The sequence below is a fragment of the Heloderma suspectum genome, chromosome 4 (genome assembly GCF_057233095.1).
Source record: "Heloderma suspectum isolate Gila_16-S chromosome 4, 16-S_ref, whole genome shotgun sequence".
Lineage (NCBI taxonomy): Eukaryota > Metazoa > Chordata > Lepidosauria > Squamata > Helodermatidae > Heloderma > Heloderma suspectum.
Window position 1 is genome coordinate 7,874,722 of NC_139461.1, and position 22,108 is coordinate 7,896,829.

The 22,108-nt window shown below is 47.0% G+C and overlaps 1 protein-coding gene across 1 annotated transcript; it reads left to right on the plus strand.

The window, feature by feature from the left end:
* Positions 1 to 5,872: 5,872 nt before the first annotated feature.
* LOC146346512 (lymphocyte antigen 6E-like) lies at positions 5,873 to 20,487 on the plus strand. Its single transcript, XM_084848605.1, has 3 exons — positions 5,873 to 6,049; positions 18,257 to 18,376; positions 19,723 to 20,487. Exons 1-3 carry the CDS (start codon positions 5,998 to 6,000, stop codon positions 19,929 to 19,931), a joined length of 381 nt encoding a protein of 126 aa, XP_084704731.1. The 5' UTR covers positions 5,873 to 5,997; the 3' UTR covers positions 19,932 to 20,487.
* The last annotated feature ends 1,621 nt before the right edge of the window (positions 20,488 to 22,108 follow it).

Consider the following 22,108-nt stretch of genomic DNA (forward strand, 5'->3'; position numbering starts at 1 on the left):
CACCGGGGGTATAATAAATCTTCTTTAGGATTTCTTCATGCTGTGACATTTTGTAGGTTAACACAAGAATGGATGCATAGGGTTACTACAAAGCATTTTTATTGGTGCAAAAGAAACAACCACCACAGAAAACATTATCTTTCTATGACCGTGTCTGGGGAAATACATGACAGGCAGGAAATGTTGACTGTCGGTGAACTTCGATGTTCAGGTTCTCGATATCACCATACATTCCATGTCCCTGTGTAAAACAATGAAAAGCTTAGAGTCAGCAGCATGTACCCCCACACCCGGAATTGCTCTCTAAATACTATTAAGAACAAATCTCAGAAATAAACATTTACTGGTGTGCCTCCTTTCTCTGCCACAAATTACATCTCCTCTTCCAGATCCTCAAGGGATGTGCGGAAAGTAGACCAGGTTGTGTCAGGATCTCCCAGCTCCATTGTGTGTAAAGGCGAGGTGGCTATTTTCATAAGCACCCTGCCATCCATGTCTTCAACAGGCTTCACCTCAGTGCGATCCATACTCTAAGCGGCATGTAACTCGGTTTCAGGAAAAGTTCTTTGCCCCATGGGAAATACAGCTAAAGGTAAGCTGTCTGTTACAGTTGCTGTGACAACAGCTCCCTTCCCTGGTTTACTGTTTATGACTCCAGGTTTCATAGGTGCAGTTTCCATCTTTCTGGGCTGAATGCGTAAGGGTACTGGGACATGAGTAAAACCTGTAGATCCCTCAGTCACTCTTGGCTGAGCCACATTCTCTGTGCAGAAAACGTGTTTGGGCATAATAAAAAGGCTGTTTTTCTGGGGGCAAGGCTGTCCCTATTGGTCAGTGGGGTTGCGGGGTGTGACCTTACAGGGCTAGGCTCTAAGACCTCTTCCTATTGGGTCGCGGTGGCTTGGCGAGTTCATAGAGGGGTCACATGACCCCGCTGGGCCAATCCGGACGCAGCTTGGAAAAGGCCCCGCAGGCCATCTCCGTGCCTGTGCCTCCTAGGGCTCTAAAACCAATTCCTATGGGTTCACGGTGGCATGGTGAGTTCATAGAGGGGACACATGACCCCCATCAGGTGACCCTGAAGGTCATATCACCAGGTCAGCTGATCACATACGTGGGGCTTCCTGCTAGGGCGGGACTTCCCATCTCAATGGGGGGGCAGCTCAACTGTCACCTTTGAAAATGGGGCGTGGTTTCGAGTTTGATGCGGGGCCCCCTCCTTTACTACTTACAAGGCAAGAATACTTATTGAAAGCTTAGCTTAATGCAGGAGGTGAAAAATGACAGGATGTAGTTTGTGGGTTTCTGTAGCTTCCTATAAAGCTTGTGGTTAAGCTAGTTGTGATTCGGTCCTGTTTAACCTCAGAACCTGCAACCAGGCTAATCCCAAAGGTAAACATCACCATAGAACATCACTACCGACAAGACTGTAACTTGAAACCATATTTATGGCTTTATTGCTGAAGATTCAGGAGAAATACAAAACAAAGGAAATAGCATGGTGGTTATATGCGCATTAGAGATTCTCTCTCCAATTACAGGGAAAGAGAATGCAACAAAAACAGAAGATAAATCAAAATAATTGCCATTGCCAAAGCTGGTACTATGAACTTGGCCAATAAGATAACGGCTTGAGCTTCTAACATTGTTATGACTCCTCTTTCCAACTTACTCCTGTTTACTACTTGCAATTCAAAGCTAAACGAAAACAATTCACCCTATGTGTTAACCCTCCTGTGGCCTCCTCCTGTTTGTTACTTGAATACAAAACTTATGCTGAAGCATTACTAAGTTCTTCTAGGCATAGGAAGAGTAGAGGAAGGAGTTGGAGTGAACAGAAAACTCAAGACTTGGGAATAATTCCAGTTGTCACTTCTGAAGATGGGATTGCAAATCCCCTCCTCAGATATAACCTCCATGTCTCAAGCTTAGAAACACTCCAAGTCCCAAACCCAGAAAGTCCATGGACACAGGACTGATCTGTGATTTGCTGGTTATTTTGGTGACACCTTCTGTTAAAAAAATCCATAGAATCCATGTCCCAAATCCTTGTTTTTATGCCATGGTGGTTCTGTGAAGCATGGGAGTGTGATTATTATGGATATATGTTTTTACATCATGCTTACTCCATGAAGTACAGGATCAGTAATTTTAATCCTTTGCTCTGTAGCCATGGACGTGATCTGTGATGTAATGATGCATTTGTAGGGACACTATATAAAAATCCAGAGGATCCATCCATAAGGAAATGCATCTTGAATCCTTTTTCTTTTCTTGCCATCCTGGATCTGAGAAATATAGGATCCATGCCACTGACATGGTTTTGCTTTGTGATTCAGCTATGGTTTTGGATGCACTACATATAAAATCCAGATGATACAGGATCCATGCCTCGCATAAATGGTTCACACCATTTGAGGTGAAGCAGCAGATCTGGGATTCTTAGTGTGCATCTTGGGCAAAGATGAGTTCTGTACTTTGATGGGGGTGGGAGGGCGGGGGGGGACCCAATGTAAAAATTCAGAGGCTCTGTATTGAATTGTGTGTCAGAAGGTGCAGTCCTATGGGGGTAGGCGGCCGCCTCTGAACTCAGAGGTGACTGCCTATCCAATGCAGAGCAGGAGAAGCACGGAGGGGATTGTTCCATCTGTGCTTCTCCTGCCCTGCATTTGTGGCTAGATAGCTGATTTTGGCTGTCCAGCTGTGGAAAGGCGGAGCAGGGGAGGATGATGCTAGACAACACATAGGATGTGTTGTACCGGCATTTCCCCTTTCCCCGCCGCAGAAAGCCCCGTTTTGGCCACTCCGTCCTCTTCTGCGGAGCATGGAGCAGTTCCACACTGCTTGCGAGGCAGCGCGGAAGGGGGAGAAGGTCAGTTCTCCAGGAAACGACCTTGGAGTGCGGGCTCCAAGGTCGGTTCCCAGAAAACCAGATATCCTATGGCCATCTAGCTGCTGAGTAGAGGCCATTTATTTATTTATTTATTACATTTATATCCCGCCTTCTTTCCTCCAAGGAACTCAAGGCGGTGTACATACTCCTCCTCCTCTCCGTTTTATCCTCACAACAACAACCCTGTGAGGTGGGTTGGGCTGAGATTCTGTGACTGGCCCAAAGTCACCCAGCGAGCTTCCATGGCCGAGTGGGGACTAGGACCCGGATCTCCCGACTCCCAGTCCAGTACTGTAGCCACTACACCACATTGGCTCTCTTATCTATTGCTCCCTTATCTATGGCTTTATAACGTGCGATGAAGTCTCAAATCTATGTTATTTGTCACTCATTCCCTGGACGTGGATGTGTTCTGCGGTATGAAGGTGTTTTGGGGGCCTTTCCCTTTAAAAATGATGAGGATCCCTCACTTGGATCCCTGTTTTTGTGCCGTGGCTGTGCCCATGAGTGGCTGATCTGTGATTTTTCTGGTTCAGTCTGTGGAGGCACATGGTGGTTTTGTGGGTCACCCCTTTAAAAATAATATGAAATCACGAGGATTGCTTTTTGATTTCATGGATCCTCGTTTCACCCCATCCCCCTAAAGAGTTGGCACACAGAAGTGGGCTTTCACTTGTTCTTCATCATCCAAGACTTGTTGTTGTTCAGTCGTTAAGTCATGTCCGACTCTTTGTGACCCCATGGACCACAGCACGCCAGGCCTTCCTGTCCTCCGCTCTCTCCCGGAGCGTGCTCAAGTTCATATTCATTGCATCGGTGATGCTATCTAGCCATCTCATCCTCTGCCGTCCCCTTCTCCCTTTGCCTTCAGTCTTTCCCAGCATCAGGGTCTTTTCCATGGAGTTTTCTCTTCGCATTAGGTGGCCAAAATATTTGCACTTCAGCATCTGTCCTTCCAATGAGCACTCAGGGTTGATTTCCTTTAGGATTGACTGATTTGACCTCCTTGCAGTCCAGGGGACTCGTAAGAGTCTTCTCCAGCACCACAGTTCGAACGCATCAATTCTTCAGCACTCAGCCTTCCTTATAGTCAACCTCTCACAGCCATACGTTACTACTGGGAAAACCATAGCTTTGATTATACTAGGGATGGCGGAGAATTCCGCCACGGATTTCAGTGAGGCTGAATGCACTGGCATTCGGCCCCCCGAAACCCATGGCGGAACGGCTTCCCCCCCCCGCCACCCCGTGGAATTCCCCCGGAACGAAACTTACCGGGGCGGAGGCGGCGGTGGCTGGTCTTTTGGCCTGCTGCTGTGGCTGCAAATGGCAGCTGCCATAGCGGCCGCCATTTCCGTCCTGCCAGGCTGCCATGATAGGCTACGTAAGTATTTACGTAGCCTATCACGGCAAAGAGCAGAGACGCAATCAGTGGCCGTTACGCCGTTTGCGCCGCTGCTCTTTCCATGATAGGCTACGTAAGTATTTACGTAGACTATCACAGTAAAGGCAGCCACACAAACAGCGTAGTGGCCGCCATTTGCGTGGCTGCCTTTACCGTGATAGGCTACGTAAATACTTACGTAGCCTATCATGGCAGCCTGGCAGGACGCAAATGGCGGCCGCAGCAGCATGCCGTGCAGGGCCACCCAAGATACCACCCTAATGGCAGAAAGCGAAGAGGATCTAAAGAGCCTCTTGTTGAGGGTGAAAGTGGAGAGTGCAAAAGCTGGTTTGAAACTCAACATTAAAAAAACTAAGATCATGGCATCTGGCCCCATCACTTCCTGGCATATAGAAGGGGAAGAAATGGAAGCAGTGACAGATTTTACTTTCTTGGGCTCCAAGATCACCGCAGACGGTGATTGCAGCCATGAAATTAAAAGACGCTTGCTCCTTGGGAGGAAAGCTATGGCAAACCTAGACAGCATAGTAAGAAGCAGAGACATCACCTTGCCCACAAAGGTCCGTCTAATCAAAGCTATGGTTTTCCCAGTAGTAATGTATGGCTGTGAGAGCTGGACTATAAGGGAGGCTGAGCGCCGAAGAATCGATGCTTTCGAACTGTGGTGCTGGAGAAGACTCTTACGAGTCCCCTGGACTGCAAGGAGGTCCAATCAGTCCATCCTAAAGGAAATCAACCCTGAGTGCTCATTGGAAGGACAGATAATGAAGCTGAAGCTCCAATATTTTGGCCACCTAATGCGAAGAGAAAACTCCCTGGAAAAGACCCTGATGCTGGGAAAGACTGAAGGCAAAAGGAGAAGGGGACGGCAGAGGATGAGATGGCTAGATAGCATCACCGATGCAATGAATATGAACTTGAGCACGCTCCGGGAGAGAGTGGAGGACAGGAAGGCCTGGCGTGCTGTGGTCCAGGGGGTCACGAAGAGTCGGACACGACTGAACGACTGAACAACAACCTGTCAGAGCAGCCTGGCAGGGGAACCAACTGCCTAGGGAGGTGGTGGGCTCTCAGTTGCTGGAGGTCTTCAAGCAGAGACTGGTCGTGTATTCTTGATATTCCCGCAGTGGGGTTTTCTTGCTTTTGTTTAAACCTCTTTTGCTAAGTGGTGGCAAGAACCGGAACAACTGTTGAAGTGGCTTAGGGCACCTTTTTGAACGTGCATAAATTGCAGCATGGTTTGGCCGCAAAAATAGGGGTGAAATAAAGCCAGTTGACACGTTTGGCTCAAAAAGACTTGCAGACCAGCTCCGGATAATGGGATCTGCAGAGGGCGCCAGATTGGGGGAAGGCTGGTCCTGTGGAGCGCCCTGGCACGGCGGAAACTTCCAGGCATCGCGCCAGGCTCCTTTTCCTCGGAAGGGATGCGCGGCTCCGGAAGAAACGAAAGAGAAAGGCGCGCGGGGGAGGCGCGGCGAGGAGGTTCCCCGCTGTCCCGCTCGCTGTGGCTGCCTGGGATTTGCGGAGAGCAGCACGTGGGCACAGCCCATCCGCCGCCCCCTCCCCTCTTCTCCGGCCAGCGGCTCCCCACTTTGCCGAGCAGCCGCGTCCGGAGCGGGACCCGCGAGGAGGAGAAGGCGTCGCTCTGCTGCCCCGCTGTGCCAAAGAGGGAGACAGGCGCCCCCCCCCCCCCGGCAGCATGAAGGCGTCCTTCGCGATCCTGCTCGCCGTCTGCCTCTCTGTGGAAAGAGGTGAGGCCTCCCCCAGAAGGAGCCCCCCTGCCCCCACTCCTTTGCCTGGCTCCCCCGGAAAGAGGGTCTCCCTCTTCTCCCCCCACCTCCTTTGCCTGGCTCCCCCGGAAAGAGGGTCTCCCCCTTCTCCCCCACTTCCTTGGCTGGCTCCCCCAGAAAGAGGGTCTCCCCCACCCCCGCTTCTTTGCCTGGCTCCCCCAGAAAGAGGGTCTCCCCCTTCTCCCCCACTTCCTTGGCTGGCTCCCCCAGAAAGAGGGTCTCCCCCACCCCCGCTTCTTTGCCTGGCTCCCCCAGAAAGAGGGTCTCCCCCTTCTCCCCCACCTCCTTGGCTGGCTCCCCCAGAAAGAGGGTCTCCCCCACCCCCGCTTCTTTGCCTGGCTCCCCCGGAAAGAGGGTCTCCCCCTTCTCCCCCCACCTCCTTGGCTGGCTCCCCCAGAAAGAGTGTCTCCCCCACCCCCGCTTCCTTGCCTGGCTCCCCCGGAAAGAGGGTCTCCCCCTTCTCCCCCACCTCCTTGGCTGGCTCCTCCAGAAGGAGGGTCTTCCGTCCGGCTTCTTCCTGCTTTTCTGCTGGAGGCTGCTCTCTTCTCTTCCTCTGTTACAGTTTTAAGGGCACTAGGGTGTGATGCATTAGGACCTGGGCCTGCCTTAATATATTCGCTTCTGTAGCCATCCAGGGTATTGTGATGGGCAGTGCTTCATTTCTAAGGCGCCGTCCTATATACGCTTTAAAAAAGAAAAGCAAGCCCATCAGACACAACGGACTTGTTGCTGAGTAAAGATTCATGGGATTGGGTTGTAAGAAAAGAAGTCTTGGGGTGTAAGACGGGCAGGAAGTCACCTCCACCCTAAAATGGTAGGCAACCCCTTTTTCTTAACTCCAGATGAGAGTAGGGGCTCCCTGTGTTGATTGGGTGGTGATGAGGAAGGCACTCTGCACATGTTTAGAGGCATCTTCATTATTAAGGGTTTGCAAGATTCAGGGGCAGAGGCTGGTGCTGAAAATCCTGGGAGGGCAGAGTCCTGGCACAAGTTAAAAATTATCTCCCCCCCGCCCCCCCCAGTACACATCTACATGCTTGTGGGATGTCATTTTTTATGAAAATGGGGAAGTGATTGGGATACTTAAGAATTGCCACTTCAAAAAGAAAACCTAGCGCTATTTCTGCGCTCCTAATGACATTCCACACATCCACTGTTCCACAGCACACTTCATTCTGGCACAGATCTCTAAGGATTGCTTCACCTGTTAAATGTGTTTATCTCATTTGTTTACGAGGATAGATAAACTGGTTATATCTACAGGTTTCAAAGCAGTGTACACACACCATAAACATATAAAACCAGTACGTAAACACCAGGGTATCTACATATCCGAACGGTGGTAGGCTACCCTACAGCAGGAAGGCTTGCGTAAACAGATGTATCTTCAACATGCGCCTAAAAAGGAGAATGGTCAGCACATGTCTGTCTCAGGAATGTGTGGCATCACCAGGATGGCCTTGTCAGATGATTTCAAGGATCACATGGGTCTATAGGAGGAGGTCCCTGATGTGCCAACGGGGACCTCCAACGGTGTCGACAAAGCTCTCTGTTTTCCGTCCCCTCCAAAAAAAAATATTTTAATTAAATCCCTGAAAACTATTAGGACACCAGGTTCTCCTTCCTTTCCTGTTCCTGAACCTGCTCACACAGTCCTTTGCTCGCTCTCTCCCCACTCCCCGCCTCTAGCCTTGCTGAGTCTCTCCCGCACCCCCTTTCCTCGCTATTTCTCTCCCTTCCCCCTCCCTAGCTGCCTCCTTTCCCTTTCTGGCCTCCAGCCTTGCTCTTTCTCTCTCATCTACCCCTTTGCCTTGCTATTTCCCCCTCCCTCTCAGCCTCTAGCCTCACTTTTTCCCCTTCCCCCCCACCTCTTTACCTCACAAGGCAGCCATTATGCGACTAGCCACATCCTCCATGGGAGCCATTTTGCGGTGGTACTCGCAGCAGTTTCTCAAATTCCCAAATGTGCTCATGGGTCCAGAAAGGTTGAGGACCCCTGGTATATATGGGAGAAGGCGGTCTCTTGTGTAACCAGTTCCCAAGTTGTTCAGGGTATTATACGCTAGTAACACCATCTTAGATTGGGCCCAGTAGCAAATGGCAGCCAGTGCAGTTCCTTCAGTTTCAGTTCCTTAATTTTTTCTTGGGCCGCTGTTGAAAGTATGAGAGCAGGTACACAAAGGAAACCTGTTGGCAATCCTAATGACGGATGGAAGGTGAAAGGAGGCCACATCCCCTCATCTGTGTGTGTCTTGGCCTCGGGACTCTGCCAGGACTTGTTCTAATGCTGACAGGAAACTCTGAATTTTATGATAATTCAAGTGTGCAGTAGCGTGGATTGACATGATTTATTGCACAGGCATGTTGGGAAGGGAGAAAGTTTAGGGCACAGGAACCACCTGTTTCCTGTGTTTTGATATGCTCTTCATCCCTGGAGAGGGGAAGGAGAACAGGGAAACGGGTGTGGGTGCGGGCGTTGTTCCTAAAACAGCAGAAATGAAATTATTCCTAAAATGGCGGATAGTAGTCTCGTTATTTATCGTGTTCTCCCCCCACCCCCCGAAAAAATTAAGATTAAGAGGTGGTTTAGAACATTGAAAAGCCCCCAAGAATTATAAAAATCAAGAGAGCATTAAAAACAGCCAGCTCACTTTCCTTCCTTCCTTCCTTCGTGTTCCCCAAAGCCTTCGGCTATCTTCCCCCTCACTTTTTTAATTAGACATTTTACTTTCAGATATTCCTTCCTTCCTTCCTTGTTTGAGTAAAACTCCACAGAGACTACCCCACAACGGGCCAAGTGGGAGGACTCTTCTCCAACAAGCAACAGAACTCATTTTTAAAAAATACTGCTAAGAAGGGACACATAGTTTTAAAACATGGCAGTGAAAAGTTGCCACTGGAGCAGCCCTTCCCTGACCTGTTGTGCTCCAGATGTGTTCAGTGGGCATGCTGGTTAGCCCAACACATCTGGAGTGGGCCAGGTTGGAGAAGGCTGGAGTAGATCGCTGATGGGCTTTTTAAAGTTGCTTTGGGCCTACCTGCTGCAGTGTTGTGATAATCTGTAGGGCCCCTGTTTGGGGTGGCTCGTCTTCCAGAGATGAGTCAGGTGGCAACTGGACACAGGGCCTCCTGTGTGGTGGTGCTCCATTGTTAGGACACCCTTCCCTTGCAGAGAAGTTCACCTGTGCCAGATGGCTTAGTTCTGGGTACAAGGTTAAAAAGCAACAATAATTCTTTTTACCCAGGTTTTAACATTTAGCATTGGTAGTGGTTTTTGTTCTAGAATTTTACCTTGTTTTTTTTAATGACTTCCTGTTCTGTTGCTTTTATTATTTGCATATATGATGTTTTGTTTTCTGGGAGCTAATTCTGGCCTGAATTGAAAGGCAGGATATAAATATCTTAAAATAAATTGACTTTTCACTGCTTGAGATGCAGATAACATAGCTGGAAGGGTGTTAGGGTTGTGAAGTGTCATGTTTTTTAAACTACCAGATTAGCATCTTGCCAGTGGAATTTGGCAGAGCTCCAGAGACCATGCCTGGCTTTCTTGGGAATGTATCACTTTGGAATGAAGGTGGGAGGGGATTTGTTTAATGGAGTACTCCTTGGCTTCAAGAACTCCCTGCCTGTGAAAAGCTAGAATGGCAAGGGAAAAGGTTCTAACCTAGAATGTTAATGGATTTGGTAGCTTTCTATCTGCAGGTGGTTTTGATAACAGGAAAGACTTCAAAATCTGTTGTGGAGTGGTGCAGTCTTAGCAGGGCTGTATGATAGAACATAGGCATCCCGGTGCCCTCCAGATGTGTTGGGACCACAACTTGCATAATCACTGGGCATGCAACCTGGGGCTGATGGGAGTTGTAGTCCAACACATCTGGAGGGTGCCTACCTCTGGTGTTGATTGTATCTTTAAGAGTCTTAAGCAAACATTTTCATGTTGCCCTTAGAATCAGTTCACCCACTTCTTTAGAGTGAGCATAACTCATAGGGAAGTGACGACTAATTCCAAAAGCTCAAAATCATGAGGCCAGTGCTTTTAGATTTGGAGGGCAGCTTAGAAATTATGATTGGTATACTGACCCTACTTCTCTGAGTGGCGGTAAATTCCAGGGGTGCAGTGCTCGCTTGCCCAGGTTTGGTTTCCTTTGGGAGGAGATTATCTCGGAAGCTAAGCAGGGTCAGCCCTGTTTAGTACTTGGGAGGGAGACTGCCTGGGAATCAGGCTTCCTGCATTGAGCAGCCGGTTGGACTTGATGGTCTTGTAGGCCCCTTCCAACCCTATGATTCTGTGATTATAATAATTATTATATTTCTATACCACCCCATAGCTGAAGCTCTCTGGGCAGTTTATTGGCATTTGCTTACAAATATGCAGGTTGCCCATAGGTGGAGACTGCTTGAACACTCCAGCAGACAGCCAAAGTCAACTGGTCCCACATTCCTGGTGTATGTTATAGGTAGCCAGGGTTGGGGGAGAGGTTTCCCCCTTTTAGGTATTTCCTCTTTCAAGTCTGGAGGCTTAGCACAAGCCTGCAAATTCAAAGGTACATAATTCAAATTATACATTTTAACCATTCAAATATGGGGTACATTGAAATGCAAAGACTTTGTATTCACTCCTGACACACCCATCTGGTTTGTTCTAACTTTGGATGCCTGGTCTTGCGTCTTTCCTCTGTTAACTCTGAAAGAGCTTCATTCCAACATCTATGGATGGAAAGGAACTGAGCCGTTTTTGTGTTAGGTTTTTGTTATAAAAAGGTTGGTTTCTATTTCAAGGCTATTCTTGCCAGGAGGTTCAAACAGTCAGTCCTAGAGAGTAAAAGGTGAGAAACGAAACCTAATTACTTGGGGAAACAGAACCTTGGCAGAGCTCTTCTGCATGTTTTGATTTGCTAAGAGGTTAGAAGAGTGACTTGGAATACTGTGTGCACATAAGTGAAATGTGTAAACAGGCAGAGGGTAGACAGAATTAGAAATTGGAAGACTCCATAACCCAAAGGACCCAGACTCCAGGGATCAAAGAAGCCGAGATGAAAGCTGCACTGCCAACAGACTAGGATGAGCTGAAAGAAAGTGCTTTATTGCTAGGTCTTGGCTAAAGTAGGGAGATAGTCTAGACAAGGTTTAGATGAGTATGTTTTTCTTTGTAAACTTCAAATCCAAACTGCTCTTATGGTTAATGACCAGCACTGTTTTAAAACCTGTTCTCTGCCCCTCCCAAAATATCATGACAGTAACTGTAGTTGCTGCTTTTCAAAAGCTTTTAGAAAAAATGAAAGTTTTTTAAAAAAATTATTCTTGGTCTGATTGCCCTGATTTTTCCCCCACACCTATTTGCCTTACTACCACTCCCAGTATATGAAGTTAGCTAGGTTAGTAACAAAAGCGGAGGGGGCTACTTCAGACAAGGCCCTCCTCACCCACTGAATGAACATGTTAAACTGTGGAATTGACTACCACAAGACGTAGTGATGGCCACCAATTTGGATGGCTTTAAAAGGGTTTAAACACATTCCTGGAGGAGAAGGCTATCAATGGCTACTAGTCCTGATGGCTACGTGCTACTTCCAGCACCAGAGGCAGTGAGCCTATGTACACCAGTTGCTGGGGAACATGGGCAGGAGGGTGCTGTTGTGCTAATGCCCTGCTTGTGGGTTCCTGGTCAACTTCTGGTTGGCCACTGTGTGAACAGAATGCTGGAACAGATGGATCTTGGTTTGATCCAGCAAGGCTCTTCTTATGTGAGCAGGGGTTGTAGCTCCCAGATTTGACCATCATGGGCAAGTGTATACATGTACTGATGTATGCAGTTAGAGCTCTTCCACATGAGGAGAGGGGTCTCTGATTGAGTCAGGGTCATTGTCCCCCGCCCTGGCCCCCACACAGAGGAGTTCTATAAATGTACAACAGTACACATGTTGAGTCCCTTCTCATGCCAGCTGAATGTGTAGTTGGGTGGAGGATGCTAGTCTGTGCAGCCCCATGGACCCTTCACACCTACTGTCAGGGGGTGTGCCTGTGGGGGGGGGCGTTGATCATGCGAACCTCCCTAAAGTTACAGAGGATAAAGGGCTGTTTTATTGAAGGCAGCCCAGGAGCAATAAAGATGTTCATGTGGGTGATGAGAACCACAGGGGGAGAAGGGTGGATAGGAGACTTCAGTGAGCTTGCTTGCTCCACCCCTCTCATGGTGTCCTCGACAGATACAAGCAGAAAGGGCACCAAATCATCTGTTATCTATTGGCCATTATCCAAATTTGCAGCACAGTCTGACCTTTTGAATTAAGATACCGTACTTCTGGTTTAAAGGGTTGCATGCCCCTGAAAATGGATTCTAGTGCATAAATAGACTTCCTTTTTGGGTGGTGGGGGATTCTAAGTTGATCCTTAGTATGTTGATTCTTAAGGGAGCCAATGGAAATACCATGTCATGAACAATCCAGTTTGTTACATCTGTGTAAACTGTCACACTATTACACCAGTTATACTTTGAAATGTATTTATTTGTTGCATTTATATCCTTCCTTTCTTCCCGAGGTTAGGCTGAGAGACTGTGAGTGGCCCAGCTGCCCAGTGAACTTCATGGAGAACTGGGGATATAAAGCTGGGTCTCCCTCAGTCTTAGGCTGATAGTCTAACCCATTCTTCCCCAACCTGATGACCTCCAGATATTTTGGACTGTGGACTCCCAGCATTCCTGACTATTGGCTATGACTGGCTGGGGCTGGTGGGGGTTGAAGTCCAAGACATCTGGAGGGCACCAGGTATGGGAAGGCTGCTCTAATCCTGTCTTCCCCAACCTGGTGCCCTCCAGATGTTTTGGACTAGAACGCCCATCATCCCTACACTGCTCTAACCACTGTGCCACACTGGCTATACATATATCTTAGAGACTGTCCTTGGGAAGAAACCTTGTATTACGTATTATCCACAAAAAATAACTTTCCCATTTGTTCAACTTTATTTTGCATGAGGAAGTTTACATACTCATTTGTACTTCTCCATGTTCAGAACCCCTCAGATACAAAGAACTAGCTATGCTGAACTCCGCATTTGAAATTGCAGAAGCAACTTGTATGTTAGTTCTGAATTTTGTGGCCAGTAACTTCTCCTGGAATTTCAAATGTTGATTGAGCTTGCTTACTGCTTTTAGAACATGCACAAAACCAGGCTGTAACTTTCTCTGGATACATCTCTTGATTGATTCCTCTAGAAACCATCCAACTCCCAGTTCTCTGTTGAAGGCCTGTCCAACCATAGCCACATAGGAAGCTGCAGCAGAGGTTGGTGGCTGTGATGTCAGTGAATCTGCTCCGGGTTTCCATCAGAACTCTAAAGGAGCTATCCAAGGTGCTTCTGCATGGAACCAGACTGGTAGCAATGAAGTTAGCCTGTTGCTACCAGTCAGGACTGACATTAGATGAACGATGCAATGTCTGTCCTGTGTGGTAGCAGTTCTCCAAGGTTTCAGGTGAATAATATCTTTCCTAGCTTTGCTGCCTGTGGTCATCCTTAAAGCGGAGATAGCAGGAATTGATCCCTTCTGCATGCAAAGCAAGGCACCTGCTCTCAGCCAAGCCAGCTTTCTGTGTCCTGGTATAAGGCAGCTTCTTGTAATGAAAGTGCATAGGGGGAGCTATCACTGTGATAGAAGGTTCCATCCATGTCTTACAGGCATTTATTGTCTCAAACCCTTTGCCTTCTCTTAGGCAGAGGGCTCATCTCCACACTTCAGTATGGTGAATGCAGGTACAGTCAGGGCCAGAAATATCGGAACAAGGATAACTGTTTTGGCAACTGGCCTCTATACACCACCACATTGAAGTTGAAAGGAAACACACCCAGATGGGAGTGAAGTCAGGACTTCCAGCTGTAATTCAAGGGGTTTGACAAAAGTGGGGCACTAACCATTCAGGAAGTACAGCCAGTGGCATACACCCCCCCCCATCATTGGTGGCTCATAAGTAATGGAACGAATGGCTGACAAGCCACTGCATGGCCAGGTGTGGCCTGTTTCCTGGGTACCCCATGATCAATCAAGCAGATGAAAGGCCTGGAGGTGGCTCTGAGTGTTATATTTGCATTTGGTAGCTGTTCACTGGAACTCCCAACATGAGGTCCAAAGAGGTGTCCATGCCAGTGAAGGAGGGCGTCATTAGGCTGAGGAAACAAAATAAACCCATCAGAGAGATAGCAAAAACAGTGGGAGTGGCCAACACAACAGTTTGGAACATCCTGAAAAAGAAGGAATTAACTGGCAAGGTCAGCAACAGCAAAAGGCCTGGAAGACCACAGAAGACCACTAAAGTGGATGACCGCAGAATTCTGCTCATGGTGAAGAGGAACCCTTTCACAACATCTAGCCAGGTCAAGAATGCTCTTGAGGAGGTAGGCATGTCATTGTCAATATCTACAGTCAAGAGATGGCTTTATGAATGTAAATACAGAGGCTTCACAACAAGGTGCAAACCACTGGTAATGCTCAAGAACAGACAGGCCAGATTAGCCTTTGCCAGCAAACACCTAAAAAAGCCTGCCCAGTTCTGGAATAAGATTCTTTGGACTGATGAAACAAAGATGAACTTGTACCAGAATGATGGGAAGAGAACAGTATGGAGAAGGAAAGGAACAGCTCATGGTCCAAAGCATACCACATCATCTGTCAAACATGGTGGAGGCAGTGTTATGGCATGGGCATGTATGGCCGCCAATGGAACCGAGTCACTGGTGTTTATTGATGACCTGACTGCTGATAAAAGCAGCAGGACGAATTCTGAAGTGTATAGGGCTATACCTTCTGCTCAGATTCAGCTGCCAAACTCATAGGACGCCGCTTCATATTGCAGATGGATAATGCCCCAAAACATACAGCAAAAGCTACCCAAGAGTTTCTGAAGGCAAAGAAGTGGGATGTTTTTCACTGGCCAAGTCAGTCACCTGATCTTAACCCAATAGAGCATGCTTTTCACTTACTGAAGACAAGACTGAAGGCAGAAAGACCCACAAACAAGCAGCAGCTGAATGCAGCTGCAGTGAAGGCCTGGCAAAGCATCTCGAGGGAAGAAACTCAGCATTGGGATTCATGTCCATGGGTTCCAGACTTCAGGCAGTCATTGCCTGCAAAGGATTTTCATCCAGGTATTAAAGGCGATCCTTAAGTTTGGAATGATGTTGGTTTGTTCCATTACTTATGAGCCACCAACGATGGGTGTGTGTGTATGCCACTGGCTGTCCTTCCTGAATGGTTGGTGCCCCACTTTTGTCAAACCCCTTGAATTACAGCTGGAAGTCCTGACTTCACTCCCATCTGGGTGTGTTTCCTTTCAACTTCAATGTGGTGGTGTACAGAGGCCAACTGCCAAAACAGTTATCCTTATTCCAATATTTCTGGCCCTGACTGTATGTTGAGGGTGCATCCTGCCACGCCCTGCCACGTGTTAATTGTATGTATGTTAAAAATATCTGAAGGGAGCTTAAACTGACTGATAGTGGCCTGGGCAATTCTATCCTATTGTAGCAGAACAAATGCCCTCATCCCCAATTTTGCCTCCAGAGGTGTCTCCTAAGCCAGTTCTCTAAAGGAAAGTATACTTGGGAGCAGAGCCAAACTGCCAGATAAGACCGTATTGTCGGTTATTTATATAAGAATTCACTTCCAGACCCCCCATCTGTACTTTGTAACTTGGCCTTGCTTCCAGATAGTGCTGTTTGTACTCTGTAACTGCATTACTTCACAAACAGCCTAATGAGAATGGCATCTTCCTTTCTGGTCCTGTTACTGATGGGCTGTGGGGTGGGGAAACCCCCTCTGCCTAAGTATATGGGCAGAAGACTAGTCTGCAGCCCCCTATATTTTTTCCTTTTTGAGCATGGCTTCTTTTAAATGTGACAACTCTCCAACAGGATCTTCTCTGCTGCTCCCCGCTCCCTATTCGCACAAATTCCTTGACATCTGTTTTCAAAGACATCTTCTGGCTAGTTAAAAAAGAAGTAAATATACCTCTTTCCTGTTTTAGAACCAGCAAGGGAATCTTTTCCCCCTAAAGCTGACCCTGTCCAAAAAGCTTTGGTCAATTTACAGATCCAGTATTGTCATATCATAGTGAAGGTGTTTTTTTAAGCATTTTTATTAGAAAAGCAACAAAAGATAATGTTAATCATCGACAGGTGTGCTAATTAGAGAAAGAAATTAACTGTTATCGTTCTTGGAACTTTAAAAAATGTAATGGATTATAACTTTACAATGTTTGGTTGAAGGGCTCACATTTATAGTAACCGGGCTATTCTTCTCTTTAGATTTTTATCCTAGAATAGCAGAGACAGCCTACAGTTGCAATTAAAGAAAATGAGAAAAGGAATTAGCAAAGTAACAGCACATATTAAAAAGTCCACTTTTGAAATGCGGGCACTTGTACTACCTAGGCAGAGGTCAAGTTCTTCAGGCATGGTCAAGGTGAGCTCCTTGGTTCCTGCAGCAAAGGAGAGGGCAGCACGGGCCATTCTGAGGGCCCCGCAGATGCCTGCAGTATGAGCACGAGGCCAGTGGAAGGAGCTTTGCTGGTCTGTGGGTTGTAGCCCTGACGCCTGCAGGGCTAGAGGACAAGTTGCTCCCATGCCTTGCTAAGGAGCGATGCCATCATGAAATTAAAAAAGGTGTTCTGCCACGGTAAGTCAAGACAGTGGTATGCTTGGAATATTTGGCATGGTTTGCTTCTCTACAGGGAATACAAAGAGATATTTCCCCCACAAATAGAAGTCAGGGGAGGTTCCTGGTTGCAAATAAATATCTTTGTAAGCACCTGTGTGAAAGCGGGAAGCCTCCCTATGACAGTGGAAGCTGGTGGCTCCACTGTCAGTGGGCTGGTGAATCCAATCCGGGTTTCAGTCAGAACTGCGAAGCACTTTGGAGAGCTCCTTTAGAGTTCTGAATGGTTCTGACTGAAACCTGGAGCAGATGCACTGCCCCACTGACATCAGAGCCACCAGCCTCCACTGCCCTATAATATGGCCACAGTATTGGTTTTGAGTTACCATTTTACTTGGCCCCCAAGCCATGTGGTGCTAGCGTCCTCCCTGCCACCCACTCCATCTCTGGCCTGCCTCACACATCTTACTGTTCTGGCTAGTTCCAGCTTCTCGGCACCAGAGCAGGGCATCATCTCGTCGTGGCTGAGCTGTGGTATGCTAGCACCTATGTCAGTTACGTTAACTGTAAGCATAAGCACAGCATCTCATTCAGACTCACAGCTTCACTTCTGCCAGGCCAACACTCCAGTTAGCCCTGAAAGACTGTCACTTTAGGGTTTTACAGGTATGAATCTGCACTTCTGATTTGAGTCGAACCTGAAAATAAATAATGAGCGCAGGTCAAATAACACTGGAGTGATATAAATAGTTAGTAAACAAATGAAACGGCAAACAAATGAAATTAAAATGATATTGCAATAACAAGAACCAGATGCCTAATTTTGGACTAAACCAGACTGCCTGGGACTGGCCTGAACCAAAGCAGAATATCACATAGTTTCCAGTTCCAAATGGAGAGCTGCATTATTTTAATTTTATTTTTTTAACCAGGGGACATATGAATGCTCTGAAGAGCAGGTAAGCTTAACCAGTACATTGAGATCATAGTACCAGTTATTAGACCTTTAAGATTAACAGTGTGATCCTATGCATGTCTACGCAGGAGAAAGCCCCACTGCATTCAGTGGTACTTACTCCCAGCTAGGTGTGAATAGGATTGCAGCCCTAATCACCCATAAGCCAAATTATTTTATTTCTTGAATCTTACTACATTTACCCCTGAATGGTAAAAAGGGATAACATTAACTGAGTGACTCCAGCAGCATAGGACCTCTATCTGGTTCTGTATAAGAGCATGGTCTGTCTGTGGGCACAGGTCAGCTTCTCACTTATCCGATCATTATGGGAAGTGCAAGTCCCTGGGTGGGCGTTGGTAGCGTGGTACTGGATTGGGCCTGGCTGTCATTGTTGGCAACTGGGGGTGTATTGGAGTTGTGTTCTAAGCAGGAATTTATCTTAGGATGTCCATTTTGAAGCAAGATTGGCTGCAAATTACATTGTTCCTCACCCCAAGCTAGAACCAGGACATTATTTCAGCGTGCATCTAATCTGGGGACTGGTCTAAATGTTTTGCAGCTTTCTCACTGGTGTGTTGGTCTTGTGAGAATGCAGAGTCCAACTGGGGCTGCTGGAGGTGGCAAATTTGTTCAGATTCCGACAACTATTGTGCTACAACGTATGTGGGAGCATCACTTGGTAGGTATATTTTATGCTATCATGTTTCTCTAGGATCATAACAAGATTTGCTTTACTAGGCAAGATCACAGGTCTATCTTGTCCAGTATTTCGATAGCAGATCCCTCTGGGATTGTGGCCCAGTGGCAGAGGTCTGTTTGGCCCCATTTCTTCTTGCCTCCTAATGGAGGCTGCGATCCTATACACACTTACCTGGGATAAGCCCCATTGAACTCAATGGGGCTTACTTCTGAGCAGATATGTGTAGGATTTCAAAGTATCCAGTAAGCATTTGATCTGCCAGACTGAAGTGTTTTGCTTGTTTCACCCCTAGTTTTTAGGTGGCTGTTACCTGCGGTATCCATCTCTTCTTACTGTTTTGGTTGTGTTGCTAATTTCTTTTCTTTGTTTAATTTTTACATTTTTCATAAGCTGTCCTGAGCATTACTTCTACGGTGGAAGGGCAGGATATATATACTTCCCACAAATAAACACCTCCTATTATTATTTAACTAGCAAATGAAAGTTGGTTTTGGCCCTGTACCTTACAATGTAAACCAGGGATGGGCAAGTTGTAGCCCTCCAGATGTTTTGGCCTACACCTCCCATGATCCCTCACCATTGACCATGCTGGCTAGGGCTGATGGGAGTTGTAGGCCAAAGCATCTGGAGGGCCACAGGCTGCCCACCCCGATGTAAATGGAAGTCCATTACAATAGGCAACTTGAGGGTATTCAGTTTTGTGTGTGCGTGGGGGGGCAAGAAAATGTGTCTTAATCCTGCCTGTCAATAAGACGCAGTATTGCACATGATGTTGCAGGTTTAAATTGTGTATGTTGGCCTTCCCCAACCAGCACCCTTCAGATGCGTTGGACTAGAATTCCCAACATCCCCAGCCAGCATGGCAGCGCTTTCTGGGGATGATTGGAATTGTAGTCTCACAATCTGGAGGGAGCTGGATTGGGGAAGGCTGGTCTAACATTGGACATTGGGGAGAGAATTGAGGGAGAGGTGAGGTGAGGGTAACGGGGGAATGTAAGAAAATATTCTCGGCTTTCTTGCAGTTGGGGTTGGACAATACTTGTTGCAGAGTACTGAAACTACTTCTTTTCCATTATCTCAGTAATCTGTAGCACTGGCCTAACTTACAGGGTGGTTATAACTAGAGGTATGGGAGATAATAGTAGGCTGAGAGCCTAGGGGCTCCATCACGAGTATTTGGCTGAAAGGAGAGGTTTGAACTAGGGCTTCGCTACACCAGCTCATGGGCGGGAGGCACTCCCTTTTGATGCTAAGAGAAACTACATGATACATTTGCTGAACTCAAGAAAAACATTTTGATCTATCCCTTCCTTCCTGCTTGCCAGGTGGGTATTCTAAGCAGTCCATCAACAAAGGCTGTGTTCCAGCTTGCCCAGAAGCGGGGGTCAACATCGGCATTGCAGCTGTGTCCGTGAATTGCTGCTCGTCTTTCTTATGCAATGTCAGCGGAGCTTCCAGTGTCAAAACTAACCACCTAGTCTTGGCTGTTGGGATCCTGGCCAGCTTCTTCTATCTCTTTGGACCCAGGCTGTGATTACGGAATTTCTGCACGCTAATAAAATCAGAGCAGGCATCTCCATTGAGGAGCCAAAAAAGTTGCAAAAATTGTATATTAATGCCATTTAACTTGATAGCTTTTAATCACAACATTGTACCAGACTAAACATTGTACCAGGCTTAGAGAGATACGTGGGGGGGAGGGGGGGATATTTTGTTTGACAACACTGCCTTCTTGAGGCTGCAGAGAGGTGTGCACACCCTGATGAGAAATCCTACAGGTAGTTGAAATAATCTTGTGCCAAATGAAGTCAAAACTCTCCTGGACCAAAACATTCCTAATCCCTTTGTGGGGCTTTAAATCATTGTAGGGGCCTTAATATTGCTTTGCTTGATGGATCACCAGGAGGGAAAACTGGGAGAAGGGGGAAGATAACACCTGATGAGACCTTTTTTTCTCCTGTAAACATTTGCTAAGAAACCAGTTTTTTGCCTGTTACATTTTACCTAAAATGGTATATCTGGTTGAGATGATGTTCAGAACATTGTTTTCCTGTGCTTTCTGAACTTGAATAAACATGTTTTGATTCTTACCACATCCCTTCCCTAATTTTTTGTTGTTTCTTTCATAGAATTTGGCCAACTGTACAGCAGCAACATCTTTTATTACATTTGTATCCCACTTCTTTCCACAATGGACCTCAAGGCAGGATATGGGTCCTTGGTGGTATGGGTCCTTGGTGGTCTTCCAGGCCTAGACAAGGAACAGTCCTACTTAGCATCAGCACATTTGTTCCTTCAGGCCATGCCCTGGCCACATGAGAAGGCAATCTGCTGCCCTCCAGATATTTTATTATTTGTTAATATGTAATTGTATTTCTGTCCTGCTTTTCTGAAGCCAAGCAACGTGGTTTACAAAATGTTCAGAAGATGAAAACCATAACCAAATAAAAACAGGAGAATAGCCTTCCCCAGCCTGGTGCTCATCAGATGTACTGGACTACAACTCCCAGAACCCTCCAGCAAGCATGGACAACTGGACTACAATTTTATTTATTTCTTACATTTCTATACGGGCCAATAGCTGAAGCTCTCTGGGTGGTTCACAAAAATTAAAACCACAAGTACAGCATAAAAATAATATAAAATATAAAAGCATTAAAACTACAGTATAAAAGTATAACCAGCATAAAACCTAGCAGCAATGCAGAGATTTAAAATACAGCAACAAATTTAAAACAGCAAAGCTAAAGGACTAGAATTTAAAATGCTAAAATTCCTGGCAAAATAAAAAGGTATTCACCTGGTGCCGGAAATAGTACAATGTAGGTGCCAGGTGAACCTCTCTAGGGGGCTCATTCTACAGCCAGGATGCCACAGCAGAAAAGGCCCCCTTCCTGGTAGCTACCTGCCTCACTTCCTTTGGCAGGGCTCATAGAAAAGGACCCCTGAGGATGGTCTTATGGTCCGGGCAGGTACATAAGGGAGGAGATGAGCCTTCAGATAACCTGGCCCCAAGCCATTTAGGGCTTTCAGTGTTAATACCAGTATTTGGAATTGTGCCTGGACATGGACTGGCAGCCAGTGCAGCTGGAAAAGTACTGGCATAATGTGATCTCGTTGGTCAGTCCCTGTCAACAATCTTGCTGCCCTGTTTTGGACCAGCTGAAGTTTCCGGACCGTTTTCAAAGGCAGCCCCATGTATAACACATTGCAGTAATCCAGACGAGAGGTTCTCAGAGCATGGATAACTGCAGCTAGGCTATCTCTGTCCAGATAAGGGCGTAGCTGGTATACCAGCCTAAGCTGATAAAAAGTGCTCCGTGCCACTGAGTCCACCTGTGACTCCAGTGACAGTTCTGGGTCCCGGCGTACCCCCAAACTATGGATGTGATCCTTTGGGGGAGTGCAATCCTGTCCAGAACAGTTTGAATGTCACCTAGCTGGACAGACGAACTACCCACTAACACTACCTCTTTCTTGTCTGGGTTGAGTCTCAGTTTATTGGCCCTCATCCAGTCTATTACTGTGCCCAGGCCCTGGTTCAGAACAGCCACTGCCTCACCTGGTTTTGATGAAAAGGAGAGGTAGAGCTGGGTGTCATCTGGGTATTGATAACACCTCAGCTGACACCTCCAGATAACCTCCCCCAGCAGTTTCATGTAGATGTTGAACAGCATAAGGGATAGAATAGAGCCCTGTGGATCCCCATGG

Coding starts and splice junctions, on each gene's coding strand:
- LOC146346512 (XM_084848605.1), top strand. CDS start 5,998: ATGAAGGCGTCCTTCGCGATCCTGCTCGCCGTCTGCCTCTCTGTGGAA. Junction 6,050..18,256: donor CTGCCTCTCTGTGGAAAGAG/GTGAGGCCTCCC, acceptor AATGTTTTGCAG/CTTTCTCACTGGTGTGTTGG. Junction 18,377..19,722: donor GTATGTGGGAGCATCACTTG/GTAGGTATATTT, acceptor CCTGCTTGCCAG/GTGGGTATTCTAAGCAGTCC.